General features: G+C 39.2%; 7 protein-coding genes across 8 annotated transcripts in view; all 7 read left to right on the top strand.

The window, feature by feature from the left end:
* On the top strand, nucleotides 1-2,616 carry LOC148072358 (putative protocadherin beta-18). The gene is made up of 3 exons (XM_087799673.1): nucleotides 1-333; nucleotides 1,618-2,387; nucleotides 2,593-2,616. The coding sequence occupies exons 1-3, from the start codon at nucleotides 57-59 to the stop codon at nucleotides 2,614-2,616; spliced, it is 1,071 nt and encodes a 356-aa protein (XP_087655799.1). The 5' UTR covers nucleotides 1-56.
* Nucleotides 1-20,002, top strand: part of LOC148072337 (protocadherin gamma-C5-like) — a 171,318-nt gene that overhangs the window by 31,398 nt on the left and 119,918 nt on the right. The window lies entirely within an intron of this gene.
* The window catches only part of LOC148072349 (protocadherin gamma-A5-like), a 235,222-nt gene that overhangs the window by 195,340 nt on the left and 19,880 nt on the right, over nucleotides 1-20,002 (top strand). The gene's annotated exons all lie outside the window — the stretch shown is intronic.
* Nucleotides 3,586-6,057, top strand: LOC148072357 (protocadherin beta-15-like). The gene is made up of 2 exons (XM_087799672.1): nucleotides 3,586-3,964; nucleotides 5,252-6,057. Exons 1-2 carry the CDS (start codon nucleotides 3,616-3,618, stop codon nucleotides 6,055-6,057), a joined length of 1,155 nt encoding a protein of 384 aa, XP_087655798.1. The 5' UTR covers nucleotides 3,586-3,615.
* On the top strand, nucleotides 7,821-10,361 carry LOC148072356 (protocadherin gamma-A7-like). The gene is made up of 2 exons (XM_087799671.1): nucleotides 7,821-8,268; nucleotides 9,556-10,361. Exons 1-2 carry the CDS (start codon nucleotides 7,920-7,922, stop codon nucleotides 10,359-10,361), a joined length of 1,155 nt encoding a protein of 384 aa, XP_087655797.1. The 5' UTR covers nucleotides 7,821-7,919.
* On the top strand, nucleotides 12,143-15,336 carry LOC148072355 (protocadherin gamma-A7-like). Its single transcript, XM_087799670.1, has 3 exons — nucleotides 12,143-12,573; nucleotides 13,861-14,549; nucleotides 15,253-15,336. Exons 1-3 carry the CDS (start codon nucleotides 12,225-12,227, stop codon nucleotides 15,334-15,336), a joined length of 1,122 nt encoding a protein of 373 aa, XP_087655796.1. The 5' UTR covers nucleotides 12,143-12,224.
* Nucleotides 16,982-19,440, top strand: LOC148072354 (protocadherin beta-16-like). The gene has a single exon (XM_087799669.1). It carries the CDS (start codon nucleotides 17,017-17,019, stop codon nucleotides 19,438-19,440), a length of 2,424 nt encoding a protein of 807 aa, XP_087655795.1. The 5' UTR covers nucleotides 16,982-17,016.

Below are 20,002 nucleotides of genomic sequence, written 5' to 3'. Positions count from 1 at the left end.
TTTACGGACTGCGTCATCAACTAGGATCGCTCTTGTTTCTGCTGTGTGTTGTTAACATGGTAGGTGGTCAGATTCGATATTCTATACCAGAGGAGATGAAGAAAGGCTCCGTGATCGGTAACGTGGCGCAGGATTTGGGCATAGACGTGAAGAGGCTCAGGTCCGGGCGGGCCCGGATCGTGACGGGAGAAAACATCCAGTACACCGAGCTGAAGACAGACAAAGGACTTCTCGTCGTGAATGAGAGAATAGACCGAGAGCAGCTTTGTGGAGACGTGACGCCGTGCAGCTTCAGTTTTGAGATGATTCTAGAAAATCCGATAGAATTACATCAAATAACGATCGAGGTTCTGGATATAAATGATCATTCGCCGGTATTTCCAAATAAAGATAAATCTCTTAATTTCGATATCAGCGAGGCTGCAGCTGTTGGTGTACAGGTGCCGTTAGAAAGTGCAAAAGATCTCGATGTTGGACAAAACGCTTTAAAAGATTACATTTTATCGCCAAACGACAACTTCCTATTAAAGCAACAGCAACATTCTGACGGAACCAAATATGTGGAGATGGTTCTTCAAAAACCTTTAGATCGAGAGAAACTGCCACATTTGAATTTAAAACTCATCGCAGTTGACGGAGGAACACCGCAGCGATCTGGTTCAGTCAATATTGACGTCACCGTTTTAGATGCTAATGATAATGTTCCGATATTTAACCAGACTGTTTATAAAGCGACCGTGATTGAAAATGTACTTAAGGGGACAAAGATTATTACAGTCAATGCAACTGACGCTGACACTGGTTCGTTTGGACAAATAACTTACAGTTTATCTAAAAGCTCAGGGGATGTATTTAATATTGATGATAATACAGGCTCAATTTATGTTTTCGGTGCAATTGATTACGAAAAAGTAAAAAGCTACGAGTTAAGAATAGAGGCTAAAGATCAGGGAGGGTTAATTGGAACGAGTAAAGTGATTGTTGACATACTTGACGTGAATGATAATGCACCGGTAATTAATACAATGTCATTTTCAAACCCTGTTTCTGAAGATGCTTTGTCTGGAACAACTATTGCAGTTTTTAACATCAAAGATGCAGACTCTGAGCAAAATGGTCAAATAAAATGTTTAATAGATGGTAAACTCCCTTTCAAGATTGAATCTTCAATGAAAAATTATTACAATTTAGTGTCAAATCAGAATTTTGACAGAGAAGTCTTGCCTCATTATAACATAACGGTAACAGCCACAGATTCTGGAAATCCTCCTCTGTTTACCTCTAAAGTGCTTCATCTTAAAATATCTGACGTAAACGACAACGCTCCGTTATTTGATAAAAATAAATATTCTGCTTTTATCACAGAAAATAATTCACCTGGTGTCTCTATATTTAAAGTCAATGCTCGCGATTCAGACTTGAACCAAAACGCAAGAATCTCGTATATTTTAGAAGACACTCAGGTCAGTGGAGCTTCAGTTTCAACTTTTGTCTCCTTAAACTCTGAAACTGGAGTGATCAGTGCAGTTCGTATGTTTGATTATGAACAAATTAAAGAAGTTGAGCTCACGGTCAAAGCTCAAGACGGAGGCTCCCCTCCTCTCAGCAGCAACGTGACTGTCAAAATACTCATCCAGGACCAGAACGATAACCCTCCTCAGGTCCTGTATCCGGTCCAGACCGGCAGCTCTCTGGTGGCTGAAATGGTGCCTCGCTCAGCAGATGTGGGCTATCTGGTGACTAAAGTGGTGGCTGTTGATGTGGACTCTGGACAGAACGCCTGGCTCTCCTATAAACTGCAGAGAGCCACAGACAGGCCGCTGTTTGAAGTGGGCTTACAGAACGGAGAGATCAGAACTATCCGACAAGTCAGCGATAAAGATGCTGTGAAACAAAGACTGAGCGTTACAGTGGAGGACAACGGACAGCCCTCTCGTTCAGCTACAGTCATTGTTAACGTGGTGGTGGCGGACAGCTTCCCAGAAGTCATGTCAGAGTTCACTGACTTTACACAGGACAAGGAGTACAACGACAACATGACTTTTTACTTAGTGTTGGCTTTGGCTGTAGTTTCCTTCCTCTTCATCACGTGTTTAGTGGTCATTATATCAGTGAAGATCTACAGATGGAGACAGTCTCGTGTCATGTATCACTCCAACCTCCCTGTGATTCCATATTATCCACCACGTTACTCAGACACTTTGGGGACAGGGACTCTCCAACATGTGTACAACTACGAGGTGTGCAGGACCACTGACTCCAGAAAGAGTGATATGAAGTTCATGCCACCCATGAGTGACAGTCTAGTGAGTATGGATGGAGCTGACGCTGATGATCCACGAGTGGAGAAACAAATGTCAGGAAACTTCTCGCAGATGTCAACTTTGGTGAGTGAATTCAAAAAATTCTTAATATTAAAGTGGATAATTGATTTGATTTTTTTTTTTGGTGGGGGGAATATTAGATGAAATGCATTTTACCTTGTTGTGTTTTTTAAACGACAATCACCCACACTATCAAACTCAGTCATTTACAAACACAGACATCAGTCTTTTAAACTAACTAGGTTAATCTCCTTGTTTCAAAATCCAGACTCATTCTAACAACGCATATTGATATTATATATGATTGTATAAAGCCCAGGAGCTTAAATATATGTTTTTGAGGCTTCATTTTGTAAAGGCTTTTAATCATAACCTATTAATGTGTTAGTCGCTTAAATTTAATTTGAGGTCAATGATATCATTCTTGTTGTTCGTAAACTTATTCCTATAAGCATTGACAGTTTTTGGAATCATCACTATTCTTCTCGTGTCTATCAGTGAGAAAGGGCAGCATTGAGTTGTTTGTGTATTGTTTTACATTTGTGACTTATTGTGACTTATTCTAGAAATGATTAAGCATCAGTGACGACATCACCAACTTTGATTTTGTCCATCGTGTCAAGTATTCAATTCTAAGAGATTATTTACCTCTGTCCTTGGTGCTGAAGATCTCTTTCATTTTAATCTGAAAGACTTTCCAACGTAATTTAGTAATCGAGATTATATCGATGTATATGTCTTGTTTTAAATCATTTTATTTAGTTTTACTCGAACTTTATGCTGTCGTATCTTCTAACAATAGTTTATATAAAGGATGAGGTGAAATATATGGATGCTTAAATCATCTGATTCTGTTGGAGTAATTATAAAGAAAACTTTGTATCGTAGTGTGTGAAAATGAAACGCTTTCTTCACGTTCTGATTATGAATATAAATATCTATAATATATTTGAACATGGATTCAAATGGAAACGATTTGTTGTTGATAATGTTGAAAGAAAAATACACTTTTTTCACATTTGAGAATAAACATCAAATATTGCACTACAGCAATTTGGACTCTGAGCGCCGCTATTGGTTCATATATGAATTGCAGTCTAACTGTCCTCGCATTATTCCTCCATTTTTATTCCTCTTTCTGCTTCACTGCTGAGAAAGACGACGAAGTGACGGGTCGACATTTTTACATCACCGTGTTTACAGCAACACAGTGTTTTTTATCTTTACTTTTTCATATTATTGGATATAAGACAATATTGAAAGGATTATAAACGAAATAATATCTGGATTTATGATGAGTATGACGGCTCACAGAGGACGATGGAGAGTCCTGGTTTTCATTCTTTGTCTTGCGGAGCTGCGCTCGGTGACTGGACAGGCTCGCTACTCAATACCAGAGGAGCAGGCCGAGGGATCTTTTGTTGGAAATATCGCTAAAGATCTGGGTTTGGATGTGACGAGGCTCGTGTCAGGTAAAGCTCGAATTATCACGCAGGAAGGACGACAGTATGTAGATTTAAACCGAGACAAGGGCACGCTTGTTATTAAAGAGCGAGTCGACCGAGAAGAGCTTTGTGGAAAGACGACGCCCTGCAGCTTCAGCTTCGATGTGATTTTAGAAAATCCGATTCAGCTTCATCGAGTCACAGTGGAGATTATTGACATCAATGATAACAGTCCAATGTTTCTAAACAACGAAATCAATTTAGAAATGGTTGAAAGTGTTGCCTTAGGATCCAGGTTCTCGTTAGAGAGCGCAGATGACCCGGATGTTGGTATGAATGATATTCAAAAATACACTCTTAAACCTACAGATAATTTTCAATTAGAAATTAAAAGTCAGCCAGACGGAGGGAAATTCATTGAAATGGTTTTACAGAAGCCGTTAGACCGAGAGAAAGAGGAGAGTCACACGCTGGTACTGGTCGCTTCAGACGGTGGTGAGCCTCACAGATCAGGGACGGTGCGTATTCACATCACTGTGTTAGATGCTAATGATAATGCACCAGTGTGCAGCCAAAGTGTTTATAAGGCAGATGTGAGAGAAAATTCTCCTTCAGGGACCCTGCTAACAACTGTTCATGCTCATGACGCAGATTCAGGAGTTAATGGTGACGTCACATATACGTTTCCTCGTTTAGCAAAATATGTAAAGAATCTCTTTGAAATTAATGTTAAATCAGGAGAAATTAAAGTAAGTGGTAACTTGGACTATGAAAAATCTAAGACTTATCAACTTAATGTTCAGGCTCGTGATCATGGAGGTCAAACAGATACCTGCAAAGTAATAATTCAAATAATAGATGAGAATGACAATGTTCCTACAATACAGATGATGTCACTGTCAAACACTATTCCGGAAGATTCTCCTCCAGGAACAACTGTAGCTGTTTTTAATGTTAATGATCAGGATAGTGATGTAAATGGTAAAGTTAAATGTTCAATTAACTCTGACGTACCTTTTAAAATTGAGTCGTCATTATCAGGCTATTATACCATAGTGACTGAAGACTTCTTAGACAGAGAAAGTGTTTCTGAGTATAATCTGACCATCACCGTCTCTGACCAAGGCTCTCCACCTCTGTCCAGCCACAAACACATCAACGTGAAAGTGTCAGACGTCAACGACTGTCCTCCTAAATTTGATCAGTCAGAATACAGTAAGATGGTTCCAGAGAACAACTCTCCAGGATTCTCTGTGTTCACTCTCAGTGCTAGTGACTCAGACTGGGGCCAGAACTCTCGAGTCTCTTATTTCTTAGAGGAGAAAGAAGTTAATGGTGTAGCAGTGTCTTCACTGGTGTCAGTCAACTCAGAGAACGGTGTCGTTCAGGCAGTGAGGTCGTTTGACTACGAGCAGATCAAGTGGTTTGAATTCAATATAACAGCTCGAGATGCTGGATCTCCTCCTCTTAGTTCTGTGGTCTCAGTCAAAATACTGATCCAGGACCAGAACGACAACCCTCCTCAGGTCCTGTATCCGGTCCAGACCAGCAGCTCTCTGGTGGCTGAAATGGTTCCTCGCTCAGCAGATGTGGGCTATCTGGTGACTAAAGTGGTGGCTGTTGATGTGGACTCTGGACAGAACGCTTGGCTCTCCTATAAACTTCAGAGAGCCACAGACAGGCCGCTGTTTGAAGTGGGCTTACAGAACGGAGAGATCAGAACTATCCGACAAGTCAGCGATAAAGATGCTGTGAAACAAAGACTGAGCGTTACAGTGGAGGACAACGGACAGCCCTCTCGTTCAGCTACAGTCATTGTTAACGTGGTGGTGGCGGACAGCTTCCCAGAAGTCATGTCAGAGTTCACTGACTTCACACAGGACAAGGAGTACAACGACAACCTGACTTTTTATTTAGTGTTGGCTTTGGCTGTAGTTTCCTTCCTCTTCATCACGTGTTTAGTGGTCATTATATCAGTGAAGATCTACAGATGGAGACAGTCTCGCGTCATGTATCACTCCAACCTCCCTGTGATTCCATATTATCCACCACGTTACTCAGACACTTTGGGGACAGGGACTCTCCAACATGTGTACAACTACGAGGTGTGCAGGACCACTGACTCCAGAAAGAGTGATATGAAGTTCATGCCACCCATGAGTGACAGTCTAGTGAGTGTGGATGGAGCTGATGCTGATGATCCACGAGTGGAGAAACAAATGTCAGGAAACTTCTCTCAGATGTCAACTTTGGTGAGTAAAATCAAACGAGTGCAATCATTTCAGTAAAATTACGGATTCACTTTACATGTACTATTTTCTTTTAATGGTAACACAATAATATCCATATTTAACTACATTGGTTACTGATAATTAATTTCAGAATTGACATTTTTTTGTCAGATTGCAAACACTCACCAATACTGTTGCATACTTTTATGCAAGTTTTTTTTTTTTTAAATGGTACGATAAAATGTGGTTTAATAAAGTGTAATATATTATATTGTAATGAACTATAATATAATGTTACGTAATATTATAGATCATGAAAAGTTTAAACCTTTCTCTGCATGGCTCTGAATGTTTTATGCGCACATGAAGTTTATTTAATCAGGTTCTTGTGATTCAAACTTATAAACATTTTTGCATACCTAAAAAACAACAACACTATGGTTGTACAGGATCGCAAACAATTAAATGTGTGATTGATTTGAAAATCGTATTTTGGTTGAATTGTTTGCAAATTATCGTGATCAAACACTGTCATGTCCCCAAATAATGCACGCTGCTGCGATGACGTCAGGGTTGCTGGACATCTGTAACTACGTTAGCTTAGCAACATCACGTTTCAGCAAAAACTGTTTACTTCCTGAAACCCAGCCAGGTTATCGCCCTTTCAGTAGACCGCAATAATCGAGTACCGAGTGTTCGCTAGAATCACAAAAGGCCCATGTCACGTTACTGAAAAACAACAGGTGGATTTGCGCGCCATAGTCTGTAACGGGTTCTCGGGATATTTTTTTCTCTATGTCTGAAACGTGGTTCCGTACGTGGTGACCTACATTAGGATGAATCCTCAAACTTTAGAAAAATCCTTGAATTGCTCACTTATCTAGAAGTTCTGGTCGATTAAAATTATTTTTGTTTGGTAATTTTAATTATATATATATATTTCTAAAGTTGATAAAAAAAAATGTATTTTTTCCCTTAAAACCCCATCATGCTTACACTGAATTCTTATTTGTAGGATTCATAATTGGATGAAAACCGTTTTTTTTTTTAAAGAATTATCTTCAGCATCGTCTTCCTCTTCTGACGCAGTATAGGAAGTATCAACATTTATTATGTATTTTTATTTCAAATCGGAGAACACAAATAATTTTGCTTTGGTTACAAACTTGCTTTTACCTCTTGTAGAAATGATACAGTTTCGAAGGCTATGAGTGATTGAATGTGACTTAATCTATCATGTTCAAATGTTTACAAAGATTATTGTATCGCTGTCCTTGGTGCTGAAAGTCCCATCATCGCGTTCCATTATGTACCTTTTTTAAATTACACAGTAATACAGATGACGTTAATATCTTTTTTCGTTTTGTTGTATTTGCTTTAGTTTTTTTTTTTTTTTTTAAAAACATTATTTTGGATCTTCTTACAATAGTTTATTTTAAAAATGAGGAAGTCATAACATTTTTTTCTTTTTGTCCGCAGATTCATGGTTTAACGTTTGAGAAACTACAAAGAGATATATTTTTCAAATACGCTTGTGAGGATAAAAAACGTATTCCATTTTTTTATTTGAATTATATTTAAATATTAAATATTTGACGAGAAATCATTTAGACAATATTTGTATCGTGAAAAAATATATATTTTTTAAGTTTGAGAAGAAATATCTTCTATTGCACTACAGCAATCTGGACTCTGAGCGCCGCTATTGGTTCATATATGAATTGCAGTCTAACTGTCCTCGCATTATTCCTCCATTTTATTCCTCTTTCTGCTTCACTGCTGAGAAAGACGACGAAGTGACGGGTCGACATTTCTACTTCACCGTATTTTCAGCGACACAACATTTTTCTGTTTCCCTTTAACTAAATTGGATCCAATACTCGTTTGAAAGGATTATCAACGCAATCATTTCTGGATTTATGATGAGGATAACGGCTCACAGAGGACGATGGAGAGTCCTGGTTTTCCTTCTTTGTCTTGCGGAGCTGCGCTCGGTGACTGGACAGGCTCGCTACTCAATACCAGAGGAGCAGGCCGAGGGATCTTTTGTTGGAAATATCGCTAAAGATCTGGGTTTGGATGTGACGAGGCTCGTGTCAGGTAAAGCTAGAATTATCATGAAGGGAGGAAGACAGTATGTAGATTTAAACCGAGACAAGGGCACGCTTGTTATTAAAGAGCGAGTCGACCGAGAAGAGCTTTGTGGAAAGAAGACGCCCTGCAGCTTCAGCTTCGATGTGATTTTAGAAAATCCGATTCAGCTTCATCGAGTCACAGTAGAGATTATTGACATCAATGATAACAGTCCAATGTTTCCAAACAACGAAATTAATTTAAATATTCTTGAAAGTGTTGCGTCAGGGACTCGATTCACTTTGCTCAGCGCAAACGACGCGGACGTGGGCGTGAATAATATTCAGAAATACACTCTTAAACCTTCTAGTGATTTTAAATTAGAAGTTCAAAATCAACAAGACGGAGGATCATTTATTGAAATGGTTTTACAGACTCCTTTAGACCGAGAGAAAGAGGAGAGTCACTCGCTGGTACTGGTCGCTTCAGACGGTGGTGAGCCTCACAGATCAGGGACGGTGCGTATTCACATCACTGTGTTAGATGCTAATGATAATGCACCAGTGTGCAGCCAAAGTGTTTATAAAGCTGATGTGAGAGAGAATTCTCTACCAGGGACGCTGGTAACAACTGTTCATGCTCGTGACGCAGATTCAGGTATATATGGTGACGTCACTTACTCTCTTCCTCATGTCACCAAAGACAATAATCAGTTATTTGTCGTGGACTTAAAAACTGGCAAAATTAAAGTCCAAGGACTACTTGATTATGAAAAAGTCAAGACCCATCAAGTGAATGTTCAAGCTCATGACCAGGGTGCACTGGCTAGTACATGTAAAATTATAATTCAAATAATGGATGAGAATGACAACATCCCTACAATACAGATGATGTCACTGTCAAACACAATTTCAGAAGATTCTCCTCCAGGAACAACTGTAGCTGTTTTTAATGTCGAAGATGAAGACTCTGATGTAAATGGTAAAGTTAAATGTTCAATAAACTCTGACGTACCTTTTAAAATCGAGTCGTCATTATCAGGCTATTACACCATAGTGACTGAAGACTTCTTAGACAGAGAAAGTATTTCTGAGTATAATCTGACCATCACCGTCTCTGACCAAGGCTCTCCACCTCTGTCCAGCCACAAACACATCAACGTGAAAGTATCAGACGTCAACGACTGTCCTCCTAAATTTGATCAGTCAGAATACAGTAAGATGGTTCCAGAGAACAACTCTCCAGGATTCTCTGTGTTCACTCTCAGTGCTAGTGACTCAGACTGGGGCCAGAACTCTCGAGTATCTTATTTCTTAGAGGAAAAAGAAGTTAATGGTGTAGCAGTGTCTTCACTGGTGTCAGTCAACTCGGAGAACGGTGTTGTTCAGGCAGTGAGGTCGTTTGACTACGAGCAGATCAAGTTGTTTGAATTCAACATAACAGCTCGAGATGCTGGATCTCCTCCTCTGAGTTCTGTGGTCTCAGTCAAAATACTGATCCAGGACCAGAATGACAACCCTCCTCAGGTCCTGTATCCGGTCCAGACCGGCGGCTCTCTGGTGGCTGAGATGGTGCCTCGCTCAGCAGATGTGGGCTATCTGGTGACTAAAGTGGTGGCTGTTGATGTGGACTCTGGACAGAACGCCTGGCTCTCCTATAAACTGCAGAGAGCCACAGACAGGCCGCTGTTTGAAGTGGACTTACAGAACGGAGAGATCAGAACTATCCGACAAGTCAGCGATAAAGATGCTGTGAAACAAAGACTGAGCGTTACAGTGGAGGACAACGGACAGCCCTCTCGTTCAGCTACAGTCATTGTTAACGTGGCGGTTGCGGACAGCTTCCCAGAAGTCATGTCAGAGTTCACTGACTTCACACAGGACAAGGAGTACAACGACAACCTGACTTTTTATTTAGTGTTGGCTTTGGCTGTAGTTTCCTTCCTCTTCATCACGTGTTTAGTGGTCATTATATCAGTGAAGATCTACAGATGGAGACAGTCTCGTGTCATGTATCACTCCAACCTCCCTGTGATTCCATATTATCCACCACGTTACTCAGACACTTTGGGGACAGGGACTCTCCAACATGTGTACAACTACGAGGTGTGCAGGACCACTGACTCCAGAAAGAGTGATATGAAGTTCATGCCACCCATGAGTGACAGTCTAGTGAGTGTGGATGGAGCTGATGCTGATGATCCACGAGTGGAGAAACAAATGTCAGGAAACTTCTCTCAGATGTCAACTTTGGTGAGTAAAATCAAACGAGTGCAATCATTTCAGTAAAATTACGGATTCACTTTACATGTACTGTTTTCTTTTAATGGTAACACAATAATATCCATATTTAACTACATTGGTTACTGATAGTTAATTTCAGAATTGACATTTTTTTTGTCAGATAGCAAACACTCACCAATACTGTTGCATACTTTTATGCAAGTTTTTTTTTTTTTTAAATGGTACGATAAAATGTGGTTTAATAAAGTGTAATATATTATATTGTAATGAACTATAATATAATGTTACGTAATATTATAGATCATGAAAAGTTTAAACCTTTCTCTGCATGGCTCTGAATGTTTTATGCGCACATGAAGTTTATTTAATCAGGTTCTTGTGATTCAAACTAATAAACATTTTTGCATACCTAAAAAACAACAACACTATGGTTGTACAGGATCGCAAACAATTAAATGTGTGATTGATTTGAAAATCGTATTTTGGTTGAATTGTTTGCAAATTATCGTGATCAAACACTGTCATGTCCCCAAATAATGCACGCTGCTGCGATGACGTCAGGGTTGATGGACATCTGTAACTACGTTAGCTTAGCAACATCACGTTTCAGCAAAAACTGTTTACTTCCTGAAACCCAGCCAGGTTATCGCCCTTTCAGTAAACCGCAATAATCGAGTACCGAGTGTTCGCTAGAATCACAAAAGGCCCATGTCACGTTACTGAAAAACAACAGGTGGATTTGCGCGCCATAATCTGTAACGGGTTCTCGGCATATTTTTTTCTCTATGTCTGAAACGTGGCTCCGTACATGGTGACCTACATTAGGATGAATCCTCAAACTTTAGAAAAATCCTGGAATTGCTCACTTATCTAGAAGTTCTGGTCGATTAAAATTATTTTTGTTTGGTAATTTTAATTATATATATATTTTTCTAAAGTTGATAAAAAAAAGATGTATTTTTTCCCTTAAAACCCCATCATGCTTACACTGAATTCTTATTTGTATGATTCATAATTGGATGAAAACCGTTTGTTTTTTTTAAAGAATTATCTTCAGCATCGTCTTCCTCTTCTGACGCAGTATAGGAAGTATCAACATTTATTATGTATTTTTATTTCAAATCATAGAACACAAATAATTTTGCTTTGGTTACAAACTTGCTTTTACTTCTTGTAGAAATGATACAGTTTCGAAGGCTATGAGTGATTGAATGTGACTTAATCTATCATGTTCAAATGTTTACAAAGATTATTGTATCGCTGTCCTTGGTGCTGAAAGTCCCATCATCGCGTTCCATTATGTACCTTTTTAAATTACACAGTAATACAGATGACGTTAATATCTTTTTTCGTTTTGTTGTATTTGCTTTAGTTTTTTCTTTTTTTTTTTTTAATATTATTTTGGATCTTACAATAGTTTATTTTAAAAATGAGGAAGTCATAACATTTTTTTCTTTTTGTCCGCAGATTCATGGTTTAACATTTGAGAAACTATAAAGAGATATATTTTTCAAATACGCTTGTGAGGATAAAAAACGTATTCCATTTTTTTTATTTGAATTATATTTAAATATTAAATATTTGACGAGAAATCATTTAGACAATATTTGTATCGTGAAAAAATATATATTTTTTAAGTTTGAGAAGAAATATCTTCTATTGCACTACAGCAATCTGGACTCTGAGCGCCGCTATTGGTTCATATATGAATTGCAGTCTAACTGTCCTCGCATTATTCCTCCATTTAATTCCTCTTTCTGCTTCACTGCTGTGAAAGACGACGAAGTGACGGGTCGACATTTCTACTTCACCGTATTTTCAGCGACACAACATTTTTCTGTTTCCCTTTAACTAAATTGGATCCAATACTCGTTTGAAAGGATTATCAACGCAATCATTTCTGGATTTATGATGAGGATGACGGATCACAGAGGACGATGGAGAGTCCTGGTTTTCATTCTTTGTCTTGCGGAGCTGCGCTCGGTGACTGGACAGGCTCGCTACTCAATACCAGAGGAGCAGGCCGAGGGATCTTTTGTTGGAAATATCGCTAAAGATCTGGGTTTGGATGTGACGAGGCTCGTGTCAGGTAAAGCTCGAATTATCATGAAGGGAGGAAGACAGTATGTAGATTTAAACCGAGACAAGGGCACGCTTGTTATTAAAGAGCGAGTCGACCGAGAAGAGCTTTGTGGAAAGAAGACGCCCTGCAGCTTCAGCTTCGATGTGATTTTAGAAAATCCGATTCAGCTTCATCGAGTCACAGTAGAGATTATTGACATCAATGATAACAGTCCAATGTTTCCAAACAACGAAATTAATTTAAATATTCTTGAAAGTCTTGCGTCAGGGACTCGATTCACTTTGCTCAGCGCAAACGACGCGGACGTGGGCGTGAATAATATTCAGAAATACACTCTTAAACCTTCTAGTGATTTTAAATTAGAAGTTCAAAATCAACAAGACGGAGGATCATTTATTGAAATGGTTTTACAGACTCCTTTAGACCGAGAGAAAGAGGAGAGTCAATCGCTGGTGCTGGTCGCTTCAGACGGTGGTGAGCCTCACAGATCAGGGACGGTGCGTATTCACATCACTGTGTTAGATGCTAATGATAATGCACCAGTGTGCAGCCAAAGTGTTTATAAAGCTGATGTGAGAGAGAATTCTCTACCAGGGACGCTGGTAACAACTGTTCATGCTCATGACGCAGATTCGGGTATATATGGTGACGTCACTTACTCTCTTCCTCATGTCACCAAAGACAATAATCAGTTATTTGTCGTAGACTTAAAAACTGGCGAAATTAAAGTCCAAGGACTACTTGATTATGAAAAAGTCAAGACTCATCAAGTGAATGTTCAAGCTCATGATCAGGGTGCACTGGCTAGTACATGTAAAATTATAATTCAAATAATGGATGAGAATGACAACGTCCCTACAATACAAATGATGTCACTGTCAAACACAATTTCAGAAGATTCTCCTCCAGGAACAACTGTAGCTGTTTTTAATGTGGAAGATGAAGACTCTGATGTAAATGGTAAAGTTAAATGTTCAATAAACTCTGACGTACCTTTTAAAATCGAGTCGTCATTATCAGGCTATTACACCTTAGTGACTGAAGACTTCTTAGACAGAGAAAGTATTTCTGAGTATAATCTGACCATCACCGTCTCTGACCAAGGCTCTCCACCTCTGTCCAGCCACAAACACATCAATGTGAAAGTGTCAGACGTCAACGACTGTCCTCCTAAATTTGATCAGTCAGAATACAGCAAGATGGTTCCAGAGAACAACTCTCCAGGATTCTCTGTGTTCACTCTCAGTGCTAGTGACTCAGACTGGGGCCAGAACTCTCGAGTATCTTATTTCTTAGAGGAAAAAGAAGTTAATGGTGTAGCAGTGTCTTCACTGGTGTCAGTCAACTCGGAGAACGGTGTTGTTCAGGCAGTGAGGTCGTTTGACTACGAGCAGATCAAGTTGTTTGAATTCAACATAACAGCTCGAGATGCTGGATCTCCTCCTCTGAGTTCTGTGGTCTCAGTCAAAATACTGATCCAGGACCAGAACGACAACCCTCCTCAGGTCCTGTATCCGGTCCAGACCGGCGGCTCTCTGGTGGCTGAGATGGTGCCTCGCTCAGCAGATGTGGGCTATCTGGTGACAAAGGTGGTGGCTGTTGATGTGGACTCTGGACAGAACGCCTGGCTCTCCTATAAACTGCAGAGAGCCACAGACAGGCCGCTGTTTGAAGTGGGCTTACAGAACGGAGAGATCAGAACTATCCGACAAGTCAGCGATAAAGATGCTGTGAAACAAAGACTGAGCGTTACAGTGGAGGACAACGGACAGCCCTCTCGTTCAGCTACAGTCATTGTTAACGTGGTGGTGGCGGACAGCTTCCCAGAAGTCATGTCAGAGTTCACTGACTTCACACAGGACAAGGAGTACAACGACAACCTGACTTTTTACTTGGTGTTGGCTTTGGCTGTAGTTTCCTTCCTCTTCATCACGTGTTTAGTGGTCATTATATCAGTGAAGATCTACAGATGGAGACAGTCTCGTGTCATGTATCACTCCAACCTCCCTGTGATTCCATATTATCCACCACGTTACTCAGACACTTTGGGGACAGGGACTCTCCAACATGTGTACAACTACGAGGTGTGCAGGACCACTGACTCCAGAAAGAGTGATATGAAGTTCATGCCACCCATGAGTGACAGTCTAGTGAGTGTGGATGGAGCTGACGCTGATGATCCACGAGTGGAGAGACAAATGTCAGGAAACTTCTCTCAGATGTCAACTTTGGTGAGTAAAATCAAACGAGTGCAATCATTTCAGTAATTTATGTATTTACTTTTTGCGTGCTATTTCTTTACATGGTAACACAATTATATCTGTATTTATCTACATTAGTTACTGATTGTTTAGTTAATTTCAGGATATAAATATGTTTGCCTGAAAGCATACTCTCACTAATACTATAGCATCATTTTTTGGAAGTTATTTTAACATAGTAAAATATAATGTGGTTTAACATATTACAATGTAACATAATATATTATAATCTAATGAAGTGCAATATTACGCAATATTATAGTACCATAAGAAGTTTAAAACTTCATTTGCATTGCTCTGATTGTTTTAAATTAGATTATTTTAGATAAACTTTATCAATCCCTCTGCTTTTCTCCGCACATGTAGTTTATTTAATGTACTTTTAGTGATTCAAACTGATGAACATTTTTCATACATTTTTTAATCACAATAATTGTAAAGGATGGCAAGCAAATAAATGTGTGACTGATTGGGAGAATTATGTTTTAGTTTAAATGTTTGCAAATGATCGTGATCAGTCACTGTCGTGTCTCCAAATAATGAAGCCTGCTGCGGTGACGTCACGCTTACTAGCTATCTATAACTCCTTTAGATGAGCAGCAACGCATGTTTCAGCAAGAACTGTTTACTTCCTCAAATCCAGCCACGCTATCACTCCTTCAACAGACCCCAATAATCGAGTACCGAGTGTTCGCTACAATCACAAAAAGCCCATGTCACGTTGCTGAAAAACAACAGATTGATTTGCGCCCGACGATGTGCAAGGGTTTCTCGGCATCATTTTTCTCCATGTCTAAAACATGGCTCCGTACATGTTGACCTACTTTAGGATAAATCCGCAAACGTTAGACAAATTCGTGAATTGCTCACGTATCGAGGTGTTCTGGTCGAATAATAGTATTTTTGTTTGGTCATTTTATTTATATATTTTTTTCTAATGTTGATGAAAAAATGTGTTGTATTTAAATGTATCTTCAAACCCAATCATGCTTACATTGAGTCCTTATTTTAATGATTTATTATTAGATGAAGACCGTTTTGTTAATAGTTGTTTCAGCCACAACCGTGTACTTCCTTGAAGCCAGCCCCGCTATGACGCTTCCAGTTGACCCAAATTACCGAGTGTTTCCTACAATCACAAAAGACCCTTGTCACGTTACTGAAAAATAAAAGGTGGCCTTCCGAGCGATGATGTGTAACTGGTTCTCTGGGATATTTTTTTCTCTATGTCTGAAACATGGCTACTTTAGGATAATTCCTCAATCATTCGAAAAATGTGTGAATTGTTCATGTATCTACAAGTTTTTGTCGAATAATAGTATTTTTGTTTGGTCATTTTAATTATATATTGTTTTTCTAATGTTGATAAAAATGTTTTGTATTTATATTTACCTTTAAACCCCATCATGCTTACATTGAGTCCTTATTTTGATTCATCATTTTTAGATGAAAACCGTTTGGTTGGTTATTATTGTCAGCTTCGGTTTCCTCTACTGATGCTGTAGGGAACATCAACATATTTTTATAACTAACCACTACTTACTTACCTACTTTCTTACTTATAACTATTTCAGATAAAGCAACAAAAATAATGTTGCTTCACTTAAAAACGTGCTTTTTTAGTGTGGAAATTATACAGTTTAAATTGCTACGAATGACTAGATATGACTGTATCTGTCATGTTCACACGTTTACAAAGATTATGTTGTCGCTGTCCTTGGTACTGAAAGTCCCATCATCGTGTTTCGTTTTGTACTTTTTAAAATTACACAGTAATACAGATGACATTGAAAGCGTTCTTCGTTTTATTGTATTTACTTTCCTTTTTTTCTAACATGATTTTCGATCTTGTAACATTAGTTTATTTGAAAAATGAGGGGGGCAGGAGGGAGTTGTTGTTTTTTTTCCACGGATTTATAGATTTATATTTAAGAAATGATAAAGTGATATGTTTTTTTAAATAAGCTTGTGACAATGAAAAAGGTATTCAATGTTTTGAATTTAAAATGTATTAAATTGTACAATATTTGACGAGAAATTATTCAGACAATATTTTTATCGTAAAAAAAATATCAATTTTTTTGCTTTTGAGAATAAATATCTACCATTGCACTACAGCAATCTGGACTCTGAGCGCCGCTATTGGTTCATATATGAATGCAGTCCTACTGTCCTCGCATTATTCCTCCATTTAATTCCTCTTTCTGCTTCACTGCTGAGAAAGACGACGACGAGACGGGTCGACATTTCTACATCACCGTGTTTTCCGCACACTATATTTTCCACCTTTCCTTTTTCATATTATTGGATATAATACACGATTGAACGGATTATAAACGCAAACGTTTCTGGATTTATGATGAGGATAACGGCTCACAGAGGACGATGGAGAGTCCTGGTTTTCATTCTTTGTCTTGCGGAGCTGCGCTCGGTGACTGGACAGGCTCGCTACTCAATACCGGAGGAGCAGGCCGAGGGATCTTTTGTTGGAAATATAGCTAAAGATCTGGGTTTGGATGTGGCTAGGCTCGTGTCAGGTAAAGCTCGAATAATAATGAAGGGAGGAAGACAGTATGTAGATTTAAACCGAGACAAAGGCACGCTTGTTATTAAAGAGCGAGTCGATCGAGAAGAGCTTTGTGGAAAGACGACGCCCTGCAGCTTCAGCTTCGATGTGATTTTAGAAAATCCGATTCAGCTTCATCGAGTCACAGTAGAGATTATTGACATTAATGATAACAGTCCGACGTTTACAAAGCGGGAAATTAATTTGGAAATACTTGAAAGTCTTGCGTCAGGATCCAGGTTCTCTTTGGAGAGCGCAGATGACCCGGATGTTGGCATCAATGATATTCAGAAATACACTCTCAAACCTGCAGATAACTTTCAATTGGAGATTAAAAATCAACCAGACGGAGGAAAATTCATTGAAATGCTTTTACAGAAGCCGTTAGACCGAGAGAAAGAGGAGAGTCACACGCTGGTGCTGGTTGCTTCAGACGGTGGTGAGCCTCACAGATCAGGGACGGTGCGTATTCACATCACTGTGTTAGATGCTAATGATAATGCACCAGTGTGCAGCCAAAGTGTTTATAAAGCAGATGTAAGAGAAAATTCTCCAGCAGGAACGCTGGTAACAACTGTTCATGCGCATGACGCAGATTCAGGCGTGAATGGTGACGTCACGTATTCCATTCCTCATGTAGCCAAAGATGCAAAGAATCTTTTTGAAATAAATGTTAAATCTGGAGAGATTAAAGTAGGTGGTAACTTGGACTATGAAAAATCTAAAACGTATCAATTAAATGTTCAGTCTCGTGATCATGTGGGACACACGGATACATGTAAAGTAATAATTCAAATAATAGATGAGAATGATAACGTCCCTACGATACAAATGATGTCACTGTCAAACACAATTCCAGAAGATTCTCCTCCAGGAACAACTGTAGCTGTTTTTAACGTGGAAGATGAAGACTCTGATGTAAATGGTAAAGTTAAATGTTCAATAAACTCTGATGTACCTTTTAAAATTGAGTCGTCATTATCAGGCTATTACACCATAGTGACCGAAGACTTCTTAGACAGAGAAAGTATTTCTGAGTATAATCTGACCATCACCGTCTCTGACCAAGGCTCTCCACCTCTGTCCAGCCACAAACACATCAATGTGAAAATGTCAGACGTCAATGACTGTCCTCCTAAATTTGATCAGTCAGAATACAGTAAGATGGTTCCAGAGAACAACTCTCCAGGATTCTCAGTGTTCACTCTCAGTGCTAGTGACTCAGACTGGGGCCAGAACTCTCGAGTCTCTTATTTCTTAGAGGAAATGGAAGTTAATGGTGTAGCAGTGTCTTCACTGGTCTCAGTCAACTCAGAGAACGGTGTTGTTCAGGCAGTGAGGTCTTTTGACTACGAGCAGATCAAGTGGTTTGAATTCAACATAACAGCTCGAGATGCTGGATCTCCTCCTCTGAGTTCTGTGGTCTCAGTCAAAATACTGATCCAGGACCTGAACGACAACCCTCCTCAGGTCCTGTATCCGGTCCAGACCGGCAGCTCTCTGGTGGCTGAGATGGTGCCTCGCTCAGCAGATGTGGGCTATCTGGTGACTAAAGTGGTGGCTGTTGATGTGGACTCTGGACAGAACGCCTGGCTCTCCTATAAACTGCAGAGAGCTACAGACAGGCCGCTGTTTGAAGTGGGCTTACAGAACGGAGAGATCAGAACTATCCGACAAGTCAGCGATAAAGATGCTGTGAAACAAAGACTGAGCGTTACAGTGGAGGACAACGGACAGCCCTCTCGTTCAGCTACAGTCATTGTTAACGTGGTGGTGGCGGACAGCTTCCCAGAAGTCATGTCAGAGTTCACTGACTTTACACAGGACAAGGAGTACAACGACAACCTGACTTTTTACTTAGTGTTGGCTTTGGCTGTAGTTTCCTTCCTCTTCATCACGTGTTTAGTGGTCATTATATCAGTGAAGATCTACAGATGGAGACAGTCTCGTGTCATGTATCACTCCAACCTCCCTGTGATTCCATATTATCCACCACGTTACTCAGACACTTTGGGGACAGGGACTCTCCAGCATGTGTACAACTACGAGGTGTGCAGGACCACTGACTCCAGAAAGAGTGATATGAAGTTCATGCCACCCATGAGTGACAGTCTAGTCAGTGTGGATGGAGTTGACGCTGATGATCCACGAGTGGAGAAACAAATGTCAGGAAACTTCTCTCAGATGTCAACTTTGGTGAGTAAAATCAAATGAGTGCAATCATTTCAGTAATTTATGTATTTACTTTTTGCGTGCTATTTCTTTACATGGTAACACAATTATATCCATATTTATATACATTAGTTGCTGATAGTTTAGTTAATTTCAGAATATAAATATGTTTGCCAGAAAGCATACTCTCACCAATACTATAGAATAATTTTATGCAACTATATTTTAACATAGTAAAATATAACAATGTTTAAGATATTATAACGTAATATAATATATTATAATGAAATGTAGTTTAATATTACAACATTTTATAGTCCCATGAAAAGTTTTAACCTTTCTTTGCATTGCCTGCTCTGATTGTTTTAGATTAGGATAGATCAACTTTATGGATCCCTCTGGTTTTATGCGCACATGTAATTAATAAAAAAAAAAAATGAGTGATTCAAACTGATGAACATTTTTCATACATTATTTAAACACAATATTTTTACAGGATCGCAAATAATACATGTGTGAATGATTGGGAGAACTATGTTTTAGTTTAAATGTTTGCAAATGATCGTGATCAGTCACTGTCGTGTCTCCAAATAATGAAGCCTGC

This window comes from Callionymus lyra, chromosome 9 (assembly GCF_982586985.1).
Source record: "Callionymus lyra chromosome 9, fCalLyr1.hap1.1, whole genome shotgun sequence".
Taxonomy (NCBI): Eukaryota; Metazoa; Chordata; class Actinopteri; order Syngnathiformes; family Callionymidae; genus Callionymus; species Callionymus lyra.
This window is presented reverse-complemented; position numbering and strand designations above follow the sequence as displayed.

Bases quoted from the DNA above. Each gene is read 5' to 3' on its own strand.
- LOC148072358 (XM_087799673.1), top strand. From the start codon at position 57: ATGGTAGGTGGTCAGATTCGATATTCTATACCAGAGGAGATGAAGAAA. The intron at 334-1,617 runs AAATAACGATCG...GCAGCAACGTGA, and splicing joins AAATCCGATAGAATTACATC to CTGTCAAAATACTCATCCAG. The intron at 2,388-2,592 runs GTGAGTGAATTC...TTCAAAATCCAG, and splicing joins TCTCGCAGATGTCAACTTTG to ACTCATTCTAACAACGCATA.
- LOC148072357 (XM_087799672.1), top strand. From the start codon at position 3,616: ATGATGAGTATGACGGCTCACAGAGGACGATGGAGAGTCCTGGTTTTC. The intron at 3,965-5,251 runs GAGTCACAGTGG...GTTCTGTGGTCT, and splicing joins AAATCCGATTCAGCTTCATC to CAGTCAAAATACTGATCCAG.
- LOC148072356 (XM_087799671.1), top strand. From the start codon at position 7,920: ATGATGAGGATAACGGCTCACAGAGGACGATGGAGAGTCCTGGTTTTC. The intron at 8,269-9,555 runs GAGTCACAGTAG...GTTCTGTGGTCT, and splicing joins AAATCCGATTCAGCTTCATC to CAGTCAAAATACTGATCCAG.
- LOC148072355 (XM_087799670.1), top strand. From the start codon at position 12,225: ATGATGAGGATGACGGATCACAGAGGACGATGGAGAGTCCTGGTTTTC. The intron at 12,574-13,860 runs GAGTCACAGTAG...GTTCTGTGGTCT, and splicing joins AAATCCGATTCAGCTTCATC to CAGTCAAAATACTGATCCAG. The intron at 14,550-15,252 runs GTGAGTGTGGAT...TAACTCCTTTAG, and splicing joins CACCCATGAGTGACAGTCTA to ATGAGCAGCAACGCATGTTT.
- LOC148072354 (XM_087799669.1), top strand. From the start codon at position 17,017: ATGATGAGGATAACGGCTCACAGAGGACGATGGAGAGTCCTGGTTTTC.